Source organism: Bufo bufo, chromosome 7, assembly GCF_905171765.1.
Source record: "Bufo bufo chromosome 7, aBufBuf1.1, whole genome shotgun sequence".
NCBI lineage: Eukaryota > Metazoa > Chordata > Amphibia > Anura > Bufonidae > Bufo > Bufo bufo.
The window spans coordinates 185295743-185320719 of NC_053395.1; the positions used below are offsets into that span (position 1 = coordinate 185295743).

Genomic DNA, 24977 nt, shown 5'->3' on the forward strand with positions numbered 1-24977 from the left:
TTGGAGGTTCTAGAAGAAAATGGTCTCAGACGAACTGCTCTTCTGGCATACTGGTACAGTGTGTAGTATTTCCACAGATAAGGAACAAAAGGCTTCAAATACACACGCTTTCTATATAGATTTCTTTTCAGGAAATTGAGGAAGAACAAGCCTTTCATTTGTTTACTTTAGAGAAGTCAGACAAAGGGCAACACATGAAATAAGCTCAACTATTGGCACGAAAATATGAAATAAAGTAAAGCAGTTTCTCCACTGTCCAAAAGTCGACCAAAAATAGTACGAAGCTAAAACAATAGAATAGCTAATACAAAGTATAAACTCAACCTTGAAAAAATTACACAGAAAAAATATTCTCAATTTGCTATACTGGTAACCAATGGACAGTATCAGAGTAGAAGGTTCTCAGATTATGATGTTCTAGAAATCTGATGTTATAGTCACAATAATGTCTTTCTACCACCAATGTGCCAATATGTTGCTCAGCTTTTTTTTTGCAGATTCTATATATTTTTTATAATATAAATTTAGTTATTTAGTTAGAGTACCAAATATCTTATTTCCTTTTATACTAGTATAGATTTAAAAGGAGGGAGAGGGGACTGGGGCCATCCAAATTAGCCAGGACTAGGAACAGCTCCTGCTCACAAGGCAATGTGACCATGTGCTTGCATGGTCGCTTATCCATATGATTGGATACTCTGTAATTATACATTTCCCATAGGCCCACAATACTGGGCAACTTTTCTTAAAAGGAAGCCACCCTTGCAACAGGCATAATTTCAGCTGCAGTAGCCCCGGATAATTAGCTGATATTGCTGGGAGAATAAGAAGATATCCACACATTTCCCTTGGTGGGGGAGATTTCTTTTGTGTGGGGGGTTTGTCCTAATCTACACTCCCTTTAAAGGAAAACCCACTGTATAAAATACACTCAAAATTAAAATCCCAGCGCTTACTTCCTTAATCTCCCCCTTTCCTTTCCTCCTATGTCATAATGCAATTAAAATTGAGAAACATATAAGGAAATCTACTGTATGTGACCCAGGAGATCAGTCATATCCCCCCTTCTACTCCTTACAATCCTGTGTCTGACTGTAAGACATCTGGCTGAAGCAGGAGCTTCCCCCCCTCTGCCCTGTCAGCAGTAGGATTAATATTGTTACATCTCACCCCTCAGCTATACTTTAGATCAGCAGAAGACTAACCCCTGTGTGCTCTGCAGGATTTCTACAAGACTGTTTGTTTCAGGAACATCCTGCAGACAGAAAAACACTGCAAGAAAAAGTGTATCCTTTTTTTACGTGTATCATTCATTTCTACATTTAGTGACGCTTTAAAGGGAACCTGTCACTTTAAAAATTGTCTCTGAGCTGAAGGCAGCATGTCAGAGCAGGAGGAGGTGAGCAGATTGATATACAATTTTATGGGAACATATTCAATATTACTAGTATTTTATACATTTATATTTCTACTCATTCTGGACTTTAAAGTCCAGGAGGCGGTCCTATCAGTGATTGACAGCCTTCCCTCTACGACTGTGTATACAGAGAGACCTGTCAATCACTGATAGGACCGCCTCCTTGATGTCAAAGCCCAGAATGAGAAGGAATTAACTGAATGAAATACAAGTTTTACTGAATCTTTTCCCACAAAACTATATATTAATCTGCTCAGCTCCTCCTGCTCTATAACATGCTGCCCGCAGATTACACTGCATTTTCAGAATGGCAGGTTCTCTCTAAATGCAAACATTTTGGCTATTTGCAACAACCTCTAAGGGGAGTCCTATCATATACAGCTTTATATAACTTAAAGGAGTTAGGACAGGCCATCACTAGCTGATGAGCGGGGGTCTGACAACCTGATCAGCTGTAGCCTCTTTGCTGGAGCTACACCCATACAGCTGACCGTGGGGGTGCAGGGTGTTGGACAGCTGCCGATCAGCTAGTGATGCTATGCTGAGAATAGGCCATCATTAAGTAAAGGCTGCAAAACCCTTCAGCAGTTTACTCCATGCTCAGAGAAAGGTGCTGCCTTTTTCACAGGCACTCCTGTCCTAACTAAAATGCTCTCGTGAGTAGAGAGGCTGCCACAACCAAATCTGACTTGACTTGCAAATTGTTTCTCCTCTTACCTTTAGCTACGTCAGTTGCCCATGCCATAATGTGTTCCATATCCATGTCTTCACTTCTGTTGCTATTGATATAGTCATATAGCGATCCACCAGCAGCATATTCTGAAAAAATGCAGTATAATTTCAGTGAAAATTTCTGAAGTTGCAGGTGAGTAACGTGTTTAAGAAGGAGTCAGGTTCCTAAAGCCTGAGTTTTCCAAAAAAGTTTGCATAATAGCTGTATTTCATTGTACAATCATAACTGTGAAGGAACATTTGGGCTTCCCTAATGTTTTTTTCCCCAGCCATATTATTCCCTGTTTCAGCTGCACAGCTAGATGCATTTCACTCAGAAGCAGGAGACAATTCCCTTCTGCCAGTACTGTATTGCTCTGACATCCTTTCCCTTACTTCCCACTATGTTTGTTTTCAGCTATGTAGCTCACAGAACAAACAAAGATGGATACATCACACTTACAGACACACAGGAGGCTCCTATGAATTCAGAAGCAGTGTAGAAGCATTTGTTTTATCAGGCTCACTAACTCAACTATCTCTGACATTATCTCCGGATCCTACTAAAATACAGCTAGGTCAAAAACGAAAAAGTTACTAGTTAGGATGAATTTACATGCAACGGAAATGCTGTCGATTTTCCTGAGAAATTCAACAGGGAAGTCAAAATCCTCAAGCAATTCTATTTTTTGGATTTTGCTGCAAATTATCAGTGGTGAATAATTGTATAAAAAAAAGGGGTTATACTCCCAACTAGATGCTTCCCTGATCCCCCGTCAGTATCTCTTTACTAGGCTCCAGTGATGACGTGGTGTGTCAACTTTTCATCACTGAAGCCAGATGAGCAGAGACCGGTGGGGGACACGAGCAGCAAGGGCAGGCTATGATAAGTTCACTGTTGTGTTTTTTTTTTTTTTTACATTTCTTATAAAATCAACTATTTGAATCCACAGAGTCAAATCCATTACAAAATGTGCACAAAAATCTGCAGAATTCTGTGCAGATTCCAATCTGTTGCATGTGGGCTTCCCATCTAACAAATCTGATTTCAGTTCAATTTTGTAAACCAGAAATTCCTGACACAGTATTGTAAAATGACTTTCTTACATTATTAAGTGGTGAAAGCTCTATATAAAGAAGCTTGAAGCAACTGTCCCATCTGGGAGATTTATGGCATATCAATAGAATATGCCATAAATGTCCAATACGTGTGGGTCTCATCTCTGGGACCTGCTGCTATCTCGAGAACCGGGCCCTGGTGTGAAAGAAAAGCACATAGTGCATGCATGGCATCCTCTCAATTGGCATCGGACATCCCAGTGCACAGAGAGAGAGCGCAAGCTACTCATGTGTGAATGGAGGGTGGCTATGCATATGCGGCTTGTTTTCCATTCACTTCAGGCTGCATTCCTGAGATAGGAACGGACAGACACCTATTAGGGGACATTCACACTACCATATTTTCAGTCTGCCTCCAATCCGTATTTTTGTTCAGACTGGATGCGGACCCATTCATTTCAATGGGCCTGAATAAAGATGCGGACAGCACACCGTGTGCCGTCTGCATCTGTATGTCCATTCTGCTGCCCCATAAAAAAAATAGAACGTCCTATTCTTGTCCATTTTTCTAACAAAGAGCAGGATGTGCTCATCCGCAAAATGTAGACTGCAAAACGGATCCAGTCCCGTGGATGCCCCCTTAGAATTTCACCTTGTGGCACTTGCAACCAGATATTTATAGTAACGTATTAAAGGGGTTCTCTGAGATATTTTAACTGATTACCTATCATCTGTATCTGATTGGGAAGGGGGGGGGGGGGGGAGTCTGACCCCCGGGGGCCCCCGCTGATCAGCTGTTTAAGAAGGCACCGGAATTTGCGCTGCAGCCTTCTCGCAGCTTAGCTTAGGCCATGTGATGTCATGTTCAGGGAGCTGAGCTGCTATACCAAGCACAATCGGTATACAATGTACTGTGCTTGATGAGTTGAGAGAAGGCTGCTGCGCTACTGCAAGCCCCGGTGCCTTCTCAAACAGCTGAACGGCAGGGGTCCTGGGTGTCGGACCCTCACCGTTCAGACACTGATGACCTATCCAGAAGAATAGGTTATCAGTGTAAAAAAATCTTGGAAAACCCCTTTAGAAAGTTTATATACACAGCTGTTTTCTGCTTTTCTGTAGAAGAATGGCAGGAAAAATGCATATACATAAATCATTAGATAAAAAAATGCCACCAAAAATACTTGAAATGTGTGTGTGTGAAGGAGGGAAGCTCAAGTTTGTAAATATCTAAAGGTCTGTATGTGTAGCTCGATGTTCTGACGATTGGTGATAACACATCCATCTGCACTCGTTTGCACCGGTCTTACACAGGCTGATGCAAACTGAATGTCGTTCCTCCCTCATTTAGTTGTGTTGATTATCGGCAGCACATTCCTGACTACACAGGGAGATGCTGCCAATAACAAAGCATCTTTCCGCCTGAGGCTGACAAATGAACGTTTGCTGGTGTATTGGCTGCTCAATTATACAGGCCAATTATAGGGAATGAGTGTTTCTGATAATCGGCCCAAAAATCGTTCGCTCTAATAGGGCCTTTAAAAATTGTACACTGCTCAAAAAAATAAAGGGAACACTTGCACAACACAATGTAACTCCAAGTCAATCACACTTCTGTGAAATCAAACTGTCCACTTAGGAAGCAACACTGAGTGACAATCAATTTCACATGCTGTTGTGCAAATGGGATAGACAACAGGTGGAAATTATAGGCAATTAGCAAGACACCCCCAATAAAGGAGTGGTTCTGCAGGTGGTGACCACAGACCACTTCTCAGTTCCTATGCTTCCTGGCTGATGTTTTGGTCACTTTTGAATGCTGGCGGTGCTTTCACTCTAGTGGTAGCATGAGACGGAGTCTACAACCCACACAAGTGGCTCAGGTAGTGCAGCTTATCCAGGATGGCACATCAATGCGAGCTGTGGCAAGAAGGTTTGCTGTGTCTGTCAGCGTAGTGTCCAGAGCATGGAGGCGCTATCAGGAGACAGGCCAGTACATCAGGAGACGTGGAGGACGTAGGAGGGCAAAAACCCAGCAGCAGGACCTCTACCTCCGCCTTTGTGCAACGAGGAACAGGAGGAGCACTGCCAGAGCCCTGCAAAATGACTTCCAGCAGGCCACAAATGTGCATGTGTCTGCTCAAACGGTCAGAAACAGACTCCATGAGGGTGATATGAGGGCCCGACGTCCACAGGTGGGGGTTGTGCTTACAGCCCAACACCGTGCAGGACGTTTGGCATTTGCCAGAGAACACCAAGATTGGCAAATTCGCCACTGGCGCCCTGTGCTCTTCACAGATGAAAGCAGCTTCACACTGAGCACATGTGACAGACGTGACAGAGTCTGGAGACACCGTGGAGAACGTTCTGCTGCCTGCAACATCCTCCAGCATGACCAGTTTGGCATTGGGTCAGTAATGGTGTGGGGTGGCATTTCTTTGGAGGGCCGCACAGCCCTCCATGTGCTCGCCAGAGGTAGCCTGACTGCCATTAGGTACCGAGATGAGATCCTTAGACCCCTTGTGAGACCATATGCTGGTGCGGTTGGCCCTGGGTTCCTCCTAATGCAAGACAATGCTAGACCTCATGTGGCTGGAGTGTGTCAGCAGTTCCTGCAAGACGAAGGCATTGATGCTATGGACTGGCCCGCCCGTTCCCCAGACCTGAATCCAATTGAGCACATCTGGGACATCATGTCTCGCTCTATCCACCAACGTCACGTTGCACCACAGACTGTCCAGGAGTTGGCAGATGCTTTAGTCCAGGTCTGGGAGGAGATCCCTCAGGAGACCGTCCGCCACCTCATCAGGAGCATGAACAGGCGTTGTAGGGAGGTCATACAGGCACGTGGAGGCCACACACACTACTGAGCCTCATTTTGACTTGTTTTAAGGACATTACATCAAAGTTGGATCAGCCTGTAGTGTGTTTTTCCACTTTAATTTTGAGTGTGACTCCAAATCCAGACCTCCATGGGTTAAAAAATTTGATTTCCATTTTTTTATTTTTGTATTCTATTTCAGAAGAATATTTAATTAATTCAGATCTAGGATGTGTTATTTTTGTGTTCCCTTTATTTTTTTGAGCAGTGTATTAACAATTTGCATATACAATTCCCTGATAAAGGGAACCGTTTCCAAAAATAACATTTTAAACCGTGATTTTAGCATTAACCCTGCAGTGGATCCTGATAGCTGTGCTGATAAGTAAAAAATATATCCTGCCGGAATATTACAGCTCACTTCATCTCTCGCTATATCAATATCAATAATAACAAATTAGGGAATTGCTGATCATGTAATTGCCCAATATGATGCTTAAAACAGCTCCAAAGTGAAGTCTGTCAGTACCTATCAATCGTTCTGTACATCCTTGGTGTCTTTATCTTGTCTGGGCTCTCCAGCTGTCACAGCTTTCATCAATGCTACGCCTGACAGGGATCATTTGGTCACAGCAGGAGAGAGTACTTAAAGGGATTGTCATTTTTATATGATTGTGTCATCGGCAGTAGGAATGATTTAGCTGTGATGTATATTTTCTTCTTATAGTCACAAGCTGCTGTCATTGGCATCCTAAGGAGTTACGTGTCAAATTCTAACATAATATTTTATATACATTTTTGAAAAGCCACTTATTTTTTTTTTTTTTTTTATATTAATGCCAGATCCATCTTTATCAAACAGTTATCAGTAACTCTTTTTTCGCTCAGAAAGTTAAAAGGGTCATCCAGCTGATTATTTAAAAAGGCTCCGAATGCTTCCCGGTTCACCGCCGCTCTCTACTTCCTGGTGCTTCTCGACACAAGAAATGACTGCACCGCCATTCACTGCTGACAAAGACCAGTGGGGGGGGGGAAATCAGAACCAGAGCAGCAGGGAATTGGTGATGTAGGTTTTTTTTTTTACAACAGACTTTTTGTAGCCCAGGATAAAGCAAGAGAAGGAATAATTTGGCTACAATGATAGAATGGCCGCCTGCGCTTCCCTGCCGGATCCTCAGCACTGTTTACTTACTGTTAATTAGTGCTGAGTAGAACATACTAATGGCTATCTGCTCTATCTGTAAACTAATATAAAACTGGTAAAACTGGATGTTTACTTAAGGAAGAGATAAAAGAAAAGACCATTCAGTTACAATAATGAATTTTATCACCAAAAGGAAGAGCTACATCTGGGTTTTCCATTTTGTGTGCTATAGATGGATGACCAAATAAAAGTAAAGAAAAACAAATGACATATTAGTTTTTAAGGGCCCTTTACACAGTTTGAGAATCCAAAAGATAATCGTTAACGGGCGTTCAGAGGAACGCTAGTTAGCGATTATCTGGCGGTGTAAATGTGCCGATGATTACTCGATGAACGAGCAAAACACTTGGTTGTTGGGTAATTGAATCATTTGCAGCACACAAAAAAATCGTTGTTTACCGGCAGCAGACCCTGCTGTGTAAACAAGATCTGCTGTCAGTATGGAGAAGAACAATGGCATTAGTGATCATTCCTCCCCATACTCTGGAGGAGATTGGTGCATGTAAATACAGTGGTCTCCTCCACCAGCAAGCAGCTGATTGTCGGGAAGGAACGCTTCCCTCCCACTAATCTGCTGCTCTGTCATCCCGTATAAAGGGACCCTATGTTATGAGAGGCGGAATGTGAGTCTCATAGACTTGCATAGAGAAAATAACTTTCAGTGCACAGAGCAGAATTGGCAAGTTAGTTTGCAAATCAAATGATCAGAGGAGGGACCTGAAAGAAGATGTACTGTAAAGAAGAAGTGGTGGGTGAGAAAACTCACAAGTTACCCTATACTAACAAGCAAATGAATAAAAAATGTTGTTGGAGTCCCAGAAACATATCAGAAGATAGCTCCACCAATTGTTAGAAGAATTGGTGACCCTTTAGCTCCTGATGGCTCTTCTCGTAAGCTATCCATACATATTAGATTAATGTCAGCCAAACCTGACGATTTTGACAGGCTTTAGACATACAGTACAGACCAAAAGTTTGGACACACCTTCTCATTCAAAGAGTTTTCTTTATTTTCATGACTATGAAAATTGTAGATTCACACTGAAGGCATCAAAACTATGAATTAACACATGTGGAATTATATACATAACAAACAAGTGTGAAACAACTGAAAATATGTCATATTCTAGGTTCTTCAAAGTAGCCACCTTTTGCTTTGATTACTGCTTTGCAAACTCTTGGTATTCTCTTGATGAGCTTCAAGAGGTAGTCCCCTGAAATGGTTTTCACTTCACAGGTGTGCCCGGTCAGGTTTAATAAGTGGGATTTCTTACAAAGAAAAAAATAAGGGGTTGGGTCAGCACAACCTGCCTGTAGGTGCAGATCACTATGGCGAAATACATATATAAACGGAAAATGCAAATGTGATCGCACACTACATCCAGCACTCTGCCCTCCATGCTGGATGAGACATTGGTTTATATTTTGGCCAAAGCATAGTAAGCCACTCACCGCGTCAAGGTCGTCTCATGAGTGGTCCCTAACTCTTGTTCCTACCTGTTCATGGGCCATGACAGCCACATAAACAGGTAGGAACAAGAGTTAGGGACCACTCATGAGACGACCTTGACGCGGTGAGTGGCTTACTATGCTTTGGCCAAAATATAAACCAATGTCTCATCCAGCATGGAGGGCAGAGTGCTGGATGTAGTGTGCGATCACATTTGCATTTTCCGTTTATATATGTATTTCGCCATAGTGATCTGCACCTACAGGCAGGTTGTGCTGACCCAACCCCTTATTTTTTTCTTTGTAGTATATATTGGAGGCGTGGCGATCTCCTTGGAGTCATTGCACACCTGACCAGTTAATCTGTCCTTGAGGCTGGTTTTAAAGTCAGTATAAAACTGAGTCTGCTTGTATAGAACCTACCATTAGCCATCTGGCTCCAGGAGAAGTATATGGTGGGTTCAGCATGCATGTTGGTACTTGCATCCCTGGATCCGATGAAAGCTGTAATGGCACCGGACGGGGTTACAAGCAAAGTGTACTTGGCTTGCATGCTGACCTGCATTCCCTGGATTTTATGTGGCTGTCATGGCCCATGAACAGGTAGGAACAAGAGTTAGGGACCACTCATGAGACGACCTTGACGCGGTGAGTGGCTTACTATGCTTTGGCCAAAATATAAACCAATGTCTCATCCAGCATGGAGGGCAGAGTGCTGGATGTAGTGTGCGATCACATTTGCATTTTCCGTTTATAAGTGGGATTTCTTGCCTTATAAATGGGGTTGGGACCATCAGTGGCGTTGAGGAGAAGTAAGGTGGATACACAGCTGATAGTACTACTGAATAGACTGTTAGAATTTGTATTATGGCAAGAAAAAAGCAGTTAAGTAAAGAAAAACGAGTGGCCATCATTAAGAAATGAAGGTCAGTCAGTCAGCCGAAAAAATTGGGAAAACTTTGAAAGTAAGGGCTATTTGACCATGAAGGAGAGTGATGGGGTTCTGCGCCAGATGACCTGGCCTCCACAGTCACCGGACCTGAACCCAATCGAGATGGTTTGGGGTGAGCTGGACCGCAGAGTGAAGGCAAAAGGGCCAACAAGTGCTAAGCATCTCTGGGAACTCCTTCAAGACTGTTGGAAGACCATTTCAGGGGACTACCTCTTGAAGCTCATCAAGAGAATGCCAAGAGTGTGCAAAGCAGTAATCAAAGCAAAAGGTGGCTACTTTGAAGAACCTAGAATATGACATATTTTCAGTTGTTTCACACTTGTTTGTTATGTATATAATTCCACATGTGTTAATTCATAGTTTTGATGCCTTCATAGTCATGAAAAAGTTAAAAATGTTAAAAATAAAAAACACTAAATATGTATGGTATCGCCATGTGTCCGTAATGACCAGATCTATAAAATGATCATGTTACTTTTACCGCATGGTGAACACCATCAAAAAAATTAAAATAAGAAAAACTATGATGGAATTGCAATTTTGCCCACCGCACTTCCCCCAAAAAAATGGTATAAAAAGTGATCAAAAGTCATATGTATCCAAAATTAGCACCAATTAAACCAGGACCTTTTCCCACAAAAAATTAGCCAGCTATTTTACTAAGTATTCTGTATTAAGAATGCTTTTATTGTCCCTTATAACCATGTTATAAGGGAAAATAATAATTATCGGGTCCCTATCGCGATCGTCTCCTAGCAACCATGCGCGAAAATCGCACCGCATCTGCACTTGCTTGCGGATGCTTGCGATTTTCACGCAGCCCCATTCACTTCTATGGGGCCTGCGTTGCGTGAAAAACACACAAAATAGAGCATGCTGCGATTTTCACGCAACGCACAAGTGATGCGTGAAAATCACCGCTCATGTGCACAGCCCCATAGAAATGAATGGGTCCGGATTCAGTGCGGGTGCAATGCGTTCACCTCACGCATTGCACCCGCACGGAAATCTCGCCCGTGTGAAAGAGGCCTTATTTCTGATATTTAAGGACTCTATACTGACAGGGAGTGTTCCACAGAATTGGTGCATAGCAAATGTAGTGCATATATTTAAAAAGGGTCCAAAAACAGAGCCTGGAAACTATAGGCCGGTAAGTTTAACATCTGTTGTGGGTAAACTGTTTGAAGGTTTTCTAAGAAATGCTATCTTGGAGTACCTCAATGAAAATAAGCAAATAACGCCATATCAGCATGGCTTCATGAGGGATCGGTCATATCAAACTAATTTAATCAGTTTCTACGAGGAGGTAAGTTCTAGACTTGACAGCAGCCAATCAATGGATGTCGTATATCTGGACTTCTCCAAAGCATTTGACACTGTACCACATGAAAGATTAGTATATAAAATGAGAATGCTCAGACTTGGAGAAAACGTCTGTATGTGGGTAAGTAACTGGCTCAATGATAGAAAACAGAGGGTGGTTATTAATGGTACACACTCAGATTGGGTCACTGTCACTAGTGGAGTATTGGGCCCTATTCTCTTCAATATATTTATTAACCCCTTAAGGACTGGGCTCATTTTCACCTTAACAACCAGGCCATTTTTTGCAAATCTGACCAGTGTCACTTTATGTGTGAATAACTTTAAAACGCTTTTACAAAACCAGGCCATTCTGAGATAGTTTTTTTGTCACATATTGTACTTCATGACACTGGTAAAATGGAGTAAAAAAAATCATTTTTATTTATAAAAAAAATAGCAAATTTACCCAAAAATTTGCAAATTTCCAAGTTTCAATTTCTCTACTTCTATAATACAAAGTAATACCGCCAAATATAGTTATTACTTTACATTCCCCATATGTCTACTTTGTGTTTGGATCATTTTGGGAACGTTACAAGGCTTAGAAGTTTAGAAGCAAATCTTGAAATTTTTCTGAAATTTTCAAAAACCCACTTTTTAAGGACCAGTTCAGGTCTGAAGTCACTTTGTGAGGCTTACATAATAGAAACCACCCAAAAATGACCCCATTCTAGAAACTACACCCCTCAAGGTATTCAAAACTGGTTTTACAAACTTTGTTAACCCTTTAGGTGTTCCACAAGAGTTATTGGCAAATGGAGATGAAATTTGAGAAGGCAGATTTTGGAAGGCAGATTTTGCTGGACTGGTTTATTTACACCATGTCCCATTTGAAGCCCCCCTGATGCACCCCTAGAGTAGAAACTCCATAAAAGTGACCCCATCTAAGTCTGTTTTTACAAACTTTGTTAACGCTTTAGGTGTTCCACGAGAATTTATGGAAAATAGAGATAAAATTTCAAAATGTCACTTTTTTGGCAGATTTTCCATTTTAATAATTTTTTTCCAGTTACAAAACAAGGGTTAACAGCCAAACAAAACTCAATATTTATGGCTCTGATTCAGTCGTTTACAGAAACACTGCATATGTGGTCGTAAACTGCTGTACGGGCACATGGCAGGGCGCAAAAGGAAAGGAATGCCATACGGTTTTTGGAAGGCAGATTTTGCTGGACTGGTTTTTTGACACCATGTCCCATTTGAAGCCCCCCTGATGCACCCCTAGAGTAGAAACTCCAAAAAAGTGACCCCATTTTAGAAACTACGGGATAGGGTGGCAGTTTTGTTGGTACTATTTTAGGGTATGTAACGGATCTCTTGGCACCCCGACTGGGTAGCTCCGTCGAATGATGCTCCTAGTGCTTCCCGAGGACTCCAAGCACTCCACTTGACACCTTAAGCGATGGAGACCCCACGAACCGCCGGAGCTTGGTTGAGGTCTCACCGTCTCCTACCCACCCTGGACCTACGACAAGGCTTCAGTGGGTGAACCTCTCCTAAATCCAGAGAGCAGGAACAGCTCTTACAAGAGCTAGGAGTTATAGCCAGGTGAGTATACAGCGTATAGAAATCCCCATACACATGAGACGAGGCTCTATGTTGAATGTAAAACAGGAACTCTTTATTGAACACACAAGCATTGACTTATACACATTTTCCAACAATGTTACCACCCCTGTGGACCTGGTTGGGAACTGAGGACATGACCTAGCAGCCAATCCTTTACAGCTTTACAGTTTAAACACTCCCATACAAAATCCTCCCCTCTGCCTGTGATACAATTACCTTACACAATGGGTTGATGTAATTATCACAGGCAGGAGAATACATAGTTTTAAACAATGTCTTCTGTCCTGGAGAAAACCGAGGAGTAATTCAATTATCTCTCAGGACAAAGGGAAATCGCCAATACACACATGGGGACAATAGGACAGACATCACTATTCAAATAAACAATGTCCCAACCATTACAGTAAATATATAGACATTTAACATATCTCCAGATGGCTTGGATCTGAGCGTTCAATATATCCAAACAGCACTCAGATGCCACAAACACAGTCAAATCGCCATGGGGTTTAAGTTTAGCATGGGCTGATGAGAGGGCCCATAATACTGGGGCAAGAGGCTGGCAACCAGGTTTCTCCAGCACCCAGTGGCGAGGTTGGTTTCGCCACATTTCTCCCCTTTTCCAAACAGACTAACAGGGTATCTAACCTTCTGCTGGTCAGTGCCCTTGTTAGTCCAGCAGCCCACCCACAAAACAGAAACAGCAGTACAGCCCACCCACAATAAATGGTTACTACACCTGAGCAAGGGATAAACCTGTCCATGTCCATGTGCCTCACCACGGCTGTGTGGGGGACTGGTAGACTGCCTTGGTGGGTTGCTGAGTGGGCAGAGACCAGCGGTACTCTGCCCTGGTGCCAGCGCTACCACGGAAGTAGCCTGGTTGGAGCCTGGTTGTTGGAGGGGGAGACCGACTGTCTCCCCTTTAGATACACAGCTCTGCTGTTGTAGGGAGAGACTGACTGTCTCCCCTTTAGATAGACCACCATGCTGCTGTGGGGGGAGACCGTCTGTCTCCCCTTTGGCTAAATAGCCCTGTTGCTTGGGGACAGGACTGACTGTCCCTACCCCCTGTGCTGTGAGTGCAGAGACCACGGTCCCATCTGCACTGTTGTGGGGCTTACCGTCTCCCCCTGGTGCGTTAAACTGCCGCTGGGGGATGGAGACTGGGCTCCCAATTCTCTGTAAATCACATGGCCGATGGGGAATGGAGAGTGTGCTCCCAATTCCCTGTAAAACATACTGTCGCTGGGGAGCAGGACCGACTGTCCCTACTCCCTGAAACTCCGGCTGCCGTTGGGGATCTGGGCCGTCTGGCCCTCATCCCTGTAGGGCCGGTGGAGAGATCTCAGTCCCATTTCCACCTGCCATATGGGGTTCCCCCCAGGACCAGTCTATGAGGTCCCCTACCTCTGTAGCTGGTACTGAAGCAGGGGATACTTCAGTCGGGTTTTCCCAGCTGAAGGGCTCTGGACCTGGGTCTGACACTCTGCTCTCTCGCTGAGCCCTCTCACTGGAGTGGAACAGCTGCTGATAGTCCTGTTCCAGCTCCATCTCCCGGGTCACCAGGTGGACCAGGTCTTGCTCAATTTTGTGAGTGTCGTCCCAGTCATACCTGCTCTCCCGCCACTCAAAGAGGTCCCTGAACCGGGCTTGTGTAGGGCTCCCAAACTCCAGCTCTGAAAAAGTCTCCCATAACAAGCCAGGACCATCAAACTCCTCTCCCTCTGGCTTGTCATGCTCAGCTGTCCTGGGTAGGTACTGTGCCCCATACCACCAGAGCGCATGGTAGGCATCTTCCAGCCACAGCTCCTGCCATGCTAGGTGTTCCAATTCCTTTACCCATTCCTCCCGGGGCTGCTCTCCCAGGAAGGGCATCCCAGGGCTACTCGCTTCTGCAACCGCTGGTCTTTAGTGGGGAGTCTCTCGTCCCGCAGATACTCCACAATACCCAGTGCCTGGTACCAGATGCCTTTGCGGGCTGTATCTCGGTCATCCATGACACCCTCATCGTACTCCACTGCTGTTTCCATTCTGCTATAGCCAGGGGCGCTGTACGGATACTAGCGTTGCCCTCAATATGTTCCACGAACGGTGTCTCCGAGCTGCTCCTCCTCGCACTAGGACACCATCCCACTGCTTGCCACCAATGTAACGGATCTCCTGGCACCCCCGACCGGGTACCTCCGTCGAATGATGCTCCTAGTGCTTCCCGAGGACTCCAAGCACTCCACTTGACACCGTAAGCGCTGGAGACCCCACGAACTGCCGAAGCTTGGTTGAGGTCTCACCGTCTCCTACCCACCCTGGACCTACGACAAGGTTCCAGACTCCAGTGGGTGAACCTCTCCTAAATCCAGAGAGCAAGAACAGCTCTTACAAGAGCTAGGAGTTATAGCCAGGGGAGTATACAGCGTATAGCAATCCCCATACACATGAGACGAGGCTCTATGTTGAATGTAAAACAGGAACTCTTTATTGAACACACAAGCATTGACTTATACACATTTTCCAACAAGGTTACCACCCCCGTGGACCTGATTGGGAACTGAGGACATGACCTAGCAGCGAATCCTTTACAGCTTTACAGTTTAAACACTCCCATACAAAATCCTCCCCTCTGCCTGTGGTACAATTACCTTACACAATGGGTTGATGGAATTATCACAGGCAGGAGAATACATAGTTTTAAACAATGTCTTCTATCCTGGAGACAACTGAGGAGTAATTCAATATATCCAAACAGCGCTCAGATGCCACAAACACAGTCAAATCGCCATGGGGTTTAAGTTTAGCATGGGCTGATGAGAGGGCCCATAATCCTGGGGCAAGAGGCTGGCAACCAGGCTTCTCCAGCACCAAGTGGCGAGGTTGGTTTCGCCACAGGGTACATATGATTTTTGGTTGCTCTATATTACACTTTTTGTGAGGCAAGGTAACAAGAAATAGCTGTTTTGGCACCGTTTTTATTTTTTGTTATTTACAACATTCATCTGACAGGTTAGATCATGTGGTATTTTTATAGAGCAGGTTGTCACGGACGCGACAATACCAAATATGACTACTTTTTTTTGGTTGTTTGTTTCAGTTTTACATTACAAAGCATTGTGTAGGGGCAAATTTTTTTCGGGATGAGATGACGGTTTGATTGGCACTGTTTTGGGGTGCGTATGACTTTTTGATCGCTTGCTATTACACTTTTTGTGATCTAAGGTGACAAAAAATGGCTTTTTTTTACACCGTTTTTATTTTTTACGGTATTCACCTGAGGGGTTAGGTCATGTGATATTTTTATAAAGCAGGTTAATACGGACGCGGCGATACCTAATATGTATACTTTTCTTATTTATGTAAGTTTTACACAATAATATCATTTTTGAAACAAAAAAATATATCATGTCTCCATATTCTGAGAGCCATCGTTTTTACAGTTTTTGGGCGATTGTCCTATGTAGGGGCTCATTTTTTGCGGGATGAGGTCACGGTTAGATTGGTACTATTTTTGGGGGCATATGCCTTTTTGATCGCTTGGTGTTGCACTTTTAGTGATGTAAGTTGACAAAAATTGCTTTTTTTTTTAACACAGTTTTTATTTTTTATGGTGTCTATCGGATGGGGTGGATCATGTGATCTATTTATAGAGCTGTTCGTTACGGACGCGGCAATACATAATATGTGCGGTTTTTCTCTTTTTTTCAATTTTTTATTAGAAAATCAGGGGAATGGGGCGTGTTTTTTTTTTTTACTTGAAACTTTACTTTTTTATTCAAAACACTTTTTACTTTTTTTATTCTTTTTTAAACTTTATTTCTGTCCCTCTCTTTTGGGGGTCTGATTTCAACTGCAATGCATTACAATACATCTGTATTGTAATGCATTGCCTGTTAATGTATGACACTAAGGCCTCATGCACACGACAGTTGTGTGCATCCGTGTCCGTTGTACCGTTTTCTGTGATTTTCTGCGGACCCATTGACTTTCAATAGGTCCGTGGAAAACTCGGAAAATGCACCGTTTGTAATCCGCGTCTGTGATCCGTGTTTCCAGTCCGTCAAAAAAATATGACCTGTCCTATTTTTTTGACGGACAACGACTCGCGGACGTATTTAAGTCAATGGGTCAGTGAAAAAACACGGAGGCACACAAGATTGTCCTCCGCGTCCGTGATCCGTGTCCGTTTTTTTCCTATCATTTTGAAGGCAAACTTGACTTAGATATTTTTTTCACTTTTCTTGTCTGGTGATCCTCCAAAAATCAAGGAAGACACACGGAAAAAAAAAACGGACACGGATCACGGAACAACGGAACCCCGTTTTGCGGACCGTGAAAAAATACTGTCGTGTGCATGAGGCCTAAGTCATACACTAACAGGTTTCCTAGGAGACCCAGCCTGAGGGTGGATCTCCTCGGCTCCCGTAGAAGGCTTTTCCCGATGCCGTGCAGGGCATTGGGCAGCCTCTGCACGGCATCTGGCTGCCTTCTCACGCATTGGGTCCCAGCCACAGCAGCGCGGGGACTCGATGCGATCACTCACCTGCCGCAAACCACTTCTATGTCGCGGTCAGCGCGGACCGCGGTTAATCCGCAGGCATCGCTGCCCCGGCTACCAGGGACTGCCGGACCCCTGCAGTGATCAGCGCGCACTGCTCCGGTGCCTTCCCGATCATCCTGCCGTGCATGTACGGCGGAATGCATTCTGGCAATGCATCCCCCGCCGTACATGTACAGCGTTCTGCGCTATGCAGTTAATGATCTTGTAGAAGGCTTGCACAGTAAAATATACATTTTTGCAGATGACACTAAACTGTGTAAAGTAATTGACACGGAAGAGGACAGTATACTGCTACAGAGGGATCTGGATAGATTGGAGGCTTGGGCAGAGAAGTGGCAGATGAGGTTTAACACTGACAAATGCAAGGTTATGCACATGGGAAGGAATAATGCAAGTCACCTGTACATACTAAATGGCAAAACACTGGGTAATACTGACATGGAAAAGGACCTAGGAATTTTAGTGAACAGCAAACTAAGCTGTAGAAACCAGTGCCATGCAGCTGCTGCCAAGGCAAATAAGATAATGGGCTGCATCAAAAGGGGCATAGATGCCCATGATGAGAACATAGTCCACTTTACAAATCACTAGTCAGACCACACATGGAGGACTGTGTACAGTTCTAGGCTTCTGTAAACAAGGCAGACATAGCAGAGCTGAAGAGGGTTCAGAGGAGGGCAACTAAAGTAATAACTGGAATGGGGGGACTACAGTACCCTGAAAGATGATCAAAATTATGTATATATATATATATATATATATATATATATATATATATATATCAGGGGTCACTACAGAGATCTCTCCCATCATCTATTTATCCCTAGGACTTTGACTGTGACAAGGGGACATCCTCTGCGTCTGGAGGAAAGAAATAGAAAAGGATTCTTTACGGTAAGAGCAGTGAGACTATGGAGCTCTCTGCCTGAGGAGGTGGTGATGGTGAGTTCACTAAAAGAGTTTAAGAGGGGCCTGGATGTATTTCTGGAGTGTAATAATATTATAGGTTATAGCTACTAGAGAGGGGTCATTGATCCAGGGAGTTATTCTGATTGCCTGATTGGAGTCGGGAAGGAATTTTTTTCCCCTTAAATGGGGAAAATTGGCTTCTACCTCACAGGTTGTTTTTTTTGCCTTCCTCTGGATCAACTTGGAAGATAACAGGCCAAACTGGATGGACGGATATCTTTTTTCAGCCTTATAAACTATGTTACTATACGCTTCCATGGTGCATGTCGTCATAGAATTCCGTTATGGTCCATGGTAGCGGAATCCATAATGGGATTCTTCGATAACCTGAACGCCGAACTTGAAAGTCCTCTCAACACTAATTATGATTTCTATTAGAACAATTTTTTATTATGTTTACGTTACTATATAATAGAATAATAGTGTATTATGTTTGAATGGTTGCTGTGGTCACTACAACACCACCTGGTTTAAAACAATGCAAAGCCAAGGAGAGAACACGGCTCTGACAGCTTTACTGATGATTCCGGTAACACCAATGTCAACCAGTCCAAAAAAAATACTCTGAAAGATGTGTACAAAGACAAAGAAACTTGGCACCTGTCACCTACAAAAGTATATTTAGGGAGTAAAAGGAGAAATAAGAACTGCCAACACGTTTGTGCCGTCCAACATTAGACAGAGAAGGAAATGCTGACTAAAGTGATATAGATCATAGTAAAACTAGGCTAACACTTGAGGGGTTTTCCTATGGCTTGCCCTTCATCTGATCTAAATAGTTTGAAAAAATTGTCACATATTGGCCACACTAATAAAAAATCATGATCATGAAAGCACTAATGCAAGCTCATGCACTTAGGCATCAGGCAAAGTCTCTCAGATATGAATGGGATTCTTCACAATTAAATGTATATATAGGGAACAAAAAAGAAAAAAACAAGAATAAAACATGCCGATTTTGTGCTTTAAATACTTCCTTGTATTGGGCCTCCCAGTTTCAATATCTAGCTTCCTCCTCCCTCACAACAGTATTCTGGGTACTCATACTCAGAGGGCTGTCAATCACTGCGTGACGGCAAGGAAAGATGAATTTTTGGACTTGTTGTGAAGACTAGCATTAGCGGGTATTTAAGGTAATTGTGTCAGAAAGATAACCGTTGTCCATGTGCTTTATTATATTATGCCAATGTCAAAAGGGGCGGTGGGCAGTGGTGGATTGGCCATATACCCTACAGGGAAATTCCCAGGTGAGTAAATGCCCCAGGGGGCCTCCCAAGGCCTCCGGCCAGGTACATAAAGATCTGATGCTCTAAGCATTAATTAATGTAGGAGCACCAGGCACTTATGCACCTGGCCAGCGCCCCAGGTGACCTCCTGAGTTCAACTGTATTGCCTTTTTCAGGATTATGATACAGTTTCATACTGTTTTGCGAGTCTGTTCTGCACTGTGGTGGTATCTTGTTCGGCACTACAGTATTCCTGGACCAGCCTACTTCTGTTGACCCTGCCTACATGTGTTGGCCCTGCTTACTTCTGTGGTCCTGCCTTCTTTCAGTTTGGACCCACCACCCGCCACTTTTAGTTTTTTTTCCAGGGCCACTTTAAGTTTCCAGCTGGCCCCTGGCGGTGGGTACCTTCTGTAAGTCCAGAGATTCCCACTGATCACTAGAAAAGAGGTCTACAGGCCACCCCCAGGGGTTCCTCCTCACTGCACCACTCCATTGAAGAAGAATTTGGGGTGGCAGTCGAGCAAGCACCTTTCTGCTCTGTTCAATGTCTATGGGGCTGATGGAAAGAGCTGAGCACAAAGCATGATAAACTTCATATGACACAGCACGATGTATACTAGACTACCGCTCTACAGAAACTCGACTGCAGTCAGGAGAAACAGGGAGGGTCAGAATCTTCATTTTAGATACCGTTCCAGCAATCAGACTTGCACCTAATCAATGTCCATTGTTGGAGTGGCCCTTTCTGTAACGTTGGTAAGACAATACTAGTTCTGGAGCCTGCTAACAATTTTACTATTGAATCTTACAGGGTAAGCCATCCCTGTTGTAACTTTAGTTAAGTTTATTAAGTTAAAATAATGAAGATTAACAAATGTCGATATCGACCATAGCAACAAATTTTCCAATAACTGTTTTTAAATATAATTTAGAAAATTAAGGCAGTGACCAGCCTGAATGCTATTGGTACAACCGCTTTATAAAATATGTCCCATTGTGATTTTATATACAGTATAAAGAAGTGTGAAAAGAATATGTAGACAGACGCTATAGTCTTTCTGTAAGTACTTAATTGTCTTATGGGTATTTCACTGTAATACTAGGTAATAACTAGTTGACACATTTCTATCCACTCGCTGGGAAGAAAAAGCAAACTGAGAAGTAGTAATACCTCTGTTATTATTCAGAAAACGCCAGAAAATGATATTTATCTGCAGGGATAGGGGAATTCATGGTACATTAATAAGCAAAGGGATTAGGGGAGTTACATTGTGTAAACGACCTCCACTTTTTTGTAATGTCTACAAGGCTAATCAGCCACGTTGCAGCTATCTGATGTGTTACTCTTTTACGCTTCATCATGCATGCAAGGATTATTAATGGAGAAAATATGACTAGGATTACTGTTACATGTAAGGACATTGTGCTAGAGGACCTGCCAGCACGATCAACTCTATAAAACCATGAATACTGCTTGGTAGGGTTGATCCTGCTGATTAAAGTGATACCTGGATGGCACAAATATATTGTGCCGTTCCAGCGAAAGACATCAGCATCCTCTCCCCTGGCCCAGTAGTAGCATGCAAGTGCCACAACTTTGGCGCCTTTGCTATATGTTTGCTTCAGCTGAACATGCTCTGAAATACAGGCCCAGGCAAGAGGACGCTGATGCCTGGCTCTGTCAGTTAATGGGAAGGGCGTGGAAAATGGAGGAGCTGAAGTGCACAGGGGGCTCGGGCCCACCCCTCAGTGCACTGAAGCCCTAATTTACATATAAAACTTTATTTTCGATGGAATGGCAAAATGGATTTTTGCCCTCCAGGAATCATTTTAATCACCAGACTCAACCCTACCAAGAAGTATGCCTGAGTTAATTGGGTTGATCCTGCTGGCAGGTCCTCTTTAATAAAATAAAGTACCACCTGCAACTAAAGAAGGACTCCCATCTTAGGCATTTTTTTTATTGATTTATATAGCGCCAACATATTCTATAGCACTGTACGTTTTCATCACTCACAATTTAAAGGTGTCTTCCAGGATTAAAATTTTCATGACCTATCCTTAGAAAGTCATCAATATCTGATCGGTGGGGGTCTGACTCCCAGCACCCTGTCGATCAGCTGTTTGAAGCACTACTGCGGGTGCCAGATTCCCATGGATCAGATACTGGTGATCTATTCTATGTGTTTGGGATGTGCAAGAAACCAGAGTAACTGGAAAAAAACCTGTTCAATAGGGGTGAACAAACAAACTCCATGCAGATATTGTCCGCAGTCAGACTCGAAATTAGGAACCCAGAACTGCCAGGTAAAACATTAGCTACTGAGCCACCCTGCTGCAACATTCCATAAATGCGTGACAGATGTGGGCCCCTCTGGGACTCTCACCTAGTAAGGAAACAGGTCCAGTGACCCCCACTGGCCGAATAACCTTGCAGAGGCTTTTGCATACTTCTGTTTCCATTGAGGCCTAGCCAAGCAAGTAGTGCTCCACTGAAGTGCATGAGGAATGTCGCTGCAAGTCATTGAAATCCTGTACTCCAGATGGAAGAGAGACCCTGAGGTGGGACCTGCATTTATCAGGCAGGTATGTCATATCCTGTGGATGGGAATACCCAAATAACATTAATTATCAAATCATATTAATTCGAGATGAGCGAGGTGTTGCTAAATTTGATTCGGCAGCTTTACCAAAGTTCCCCAAGAAATTTGATTTGTTACGAATTAATCGGGTATACCCAGGCCTTGGGGTATGGCCACATGGACCAGCTGTGCTGTAGGCAGGTTGCAGCCATACTGCAGTGAAGAACCATGTGGCCAATTAGCCCGCAGCTGCCTTTCATTTAATATAGTCATTTTATATAGTCAGTCTTCATTGTTAATGGCCGCGCAAAACCTTTGCGTTGAACATGGTGTCTGAGCTGCAGGCAGCATGTTATAGAGCAGGAGGAGCTGAGCAGATTAACTATAGTTTTACAAACTTATAATTCATTAATTTAAACTCCTGATCATTCTGGGCTTTAAAGTCCAGGAGGTGGTCCTATCAGTGATTGACAGCTATTTCTGTATACACAGTGATAGAGGGAAGGCTGTCAATCAATAAATAGGACCACCTCCTTGACCGCCCTTCTTCTGCCATCTGCTTTTCCTCCTTTTCCACATCATCTAATATCAATGAGAAAATGTCATCCGGAACATCCAGTTTCTCCTCTCTCTGCATCTTGCTGACTTTTCTAGGAAGTAAAGCCAGCACAAGATGAGGATGGTCATCATTAAGACCTGGCCCCCTTAAAGGGTGCAGACTGAATGGTATTGATTGGCACGCTGGCACTGGATTAATAAAGGCTTCCATCTTATTGGTATTGCATTCTTCTATTCTTCGTTTTCAGCAACACTGTCCCTAGCGCATGAGCACTTGCCACGTCTCTCCCTTTGCTCAGCTCACAGTGAAATGGCGGAGACTGCGCGGGATGAGGGTTTTATAGGGCTGTGCCATCATCGGAGAAGGCTACCTACGGATTGGATGGCCATTTTAGGAAAACCTGATTTGTTAGCATGAGGCGTGAGGAAAGTCGTATTAGTTCTAAATCGTTTTCATAAACTTTTAATCGAATTCTTCGCTCACCACTAATATTAATGTTAAAATAGGCATCTTGATAATGATTATTTTTATAAATTTTTACTAACTTTTCATATTTTTTTTTTAATTCTCTGTAGAATAGAAAAAAGATGAAGTTGCAAGCCTGGAACCCATCAACAAGATGCTATTTACAGATAATATACTAATGGGAATTTATTTCCACCTTTATTTACTTTCAGTGTATGGTGGTGAACGGTCTGTAAAATTAATTTGCTCACTTGTACGTTCCAGGCATCCTATCTAGAGAGAGACTTTTTATGGCTTTTATATCTCATGAAACTCATCCTACCCATCTTTAGTTCAAAACCTTTGGCTGTTTCATCAAAAATTATAAACTTATGAAATAATTAGATTTTATTCTTACCTGTAACAATGCAATAATTTGGGGGTTCGAGTACAGCTCCAAAAAATTGGATGATGTTTCTGTGACTGAGCATACTAAGTATTTCTGCCTGAAAATCAATAAAAAACTAAAATTATTATTTGAGACACAACTTATCACATATAAGGCTGCTCCTGCAAGTAGTAGCTTGTGCTATGTGGCCTGAAATAATTAAATAACTTATTGCAGTTTTCACCAGTATGACCAAACCGGCTAAACAAATTAAAGCAATGCCATTGAGTAGTAGACAGAGCTGGGAACTGCAGGACTGCCCCCACTGAAGTGAATAGGAGCAGCGCTGCAGTTACAAGCATCGTCCACTATGTAGTGGATGGTTCTGTGTAGCGCCAGTCCCAATTTCTAGTGCTGGAGCTACAACTAAACAGGCGATCAGCAGAGGTGCGAGTTTTGGGACCTCCGCCGATCTGAGATTGCCTATCCTGAGATTGCTACTTTCACACTAGCGTTTAAGTTTTCCAGTATTGAGTTCCGTAATTTGTCCCCATTCATTGTCTGGAGAAAAGGTGCTTCTACTCCATATGCAAATAAGCAGTTGAGCGCTGCTGCTCCTCCTGCTTCCTCTGCCAGCCCCTCCCTCTCCTTCTTGATTGACAGAGCCAAGCAAGATTACTATGCAGAAACCTGACCTGGTCAATAAGAAGAGGGAGGGGTTGTTAAGAAGTGGGAGGAGGAAATGTGCACCAAGTGACTTGGGTATGCCCACGGTGCACTTAACTGCTAATTTTCATATGGATTTAAAAAAAAAATTTTTCCTCAGAATGAAGCAACCGATCACTGAGTGAAAGTTATCACTAGGTTCAGCTGAGCTAGCTCTACAAGGAATTGTACCTGGTTTAACAGTGGATTTTCTGGTGGCAGATTGCCTTTACGTAAAACTAGAGCTTTTTGTCTGTTTTTGCCCTTTATGGGTAAAAATGGAGCAATGACAGTTATACCAGATCAGTTTCCAAACTCATCCAGAAGAACACCCTATGGTCTTATAGTGGTGGCTGTCAAGCTTCTATTGGGATTCAAGTATTTCTGGGAGGCAAGAAAGGCTACTATCTGCCTTATTTTTTAAGTCAAACCTAAACAGTTCATGGAATCCCTGCCAATAAAGCAATACCTATAAATTATATGTGACGGCAATCTTCTGAGATTCTGATTTATAAACAAATTTATACTAAACAGGAAAAATAAATCACTGAATCCCACATCTAGAGAAATTTCCTCCTGGTTTATGGTAGATGTGACAGGTCCCGCACAGCACATGGAGTGGATAGCACATTACAGTTTACACTACAGACTAAACAATGTCTTTGCTTTAAGTATTTTCTTACATAAACTGTTAAGAGTTCACACTCTTATGTTTAGTACATGTCTCATCAACAGTCTCATATATGATGTATGGTTTTCAAGTCTACCATGTGCAAAGCAACACCTAAGATCAAACAGAAGATGCACCAATACTCTACAAGGAAATGAGATCACTGTTTAGCATTATCTAAATAAATGGTAAAACTGACCATACTAGGTGTTAGGCTAGGGCTACACGACGACACATAGGGCACAACTACACTGCAACATCAATTTTTATAATGATAGTCTATGGTGTCGCACTGCGACGTGCAACATGCTGCGACTGCGACGTGACGGTCTCAG

The 24977-nt window shown here is 43.1% G+C and overlaps 1 protein-coding gene across 3 annotated transcripts in view; it reads right to left on the reverse strand.

Annotated features, from left to right (window-relative positions):
- MAP3K20 (mitogen-activated protein kinase kinase kinase 20) overlaps positions 1–24977 on the reverse strand; it is a 232839-nt gene that overhangs the window by 143473 nt on the left and 64389 nt on the right. For all 3 annotated transcript variants that reach the window (XM_040441937.1, XM_040441938.1, XM_040441939.1), the window contains exons 3-4: positions 23298–23385; positions 2135–2236 (exon numbers count right to left, since the gene is read on the reverse strand). In XM_040441937.1, coding sequence (XP_040297871.1) covers positions 2135–2236; positions 23298–23385 — 190 coding nt within the window. The remainder of the gene's footprint in view (positions 1–2134; positions 2237–23297; positions 23386–24977) is intronic.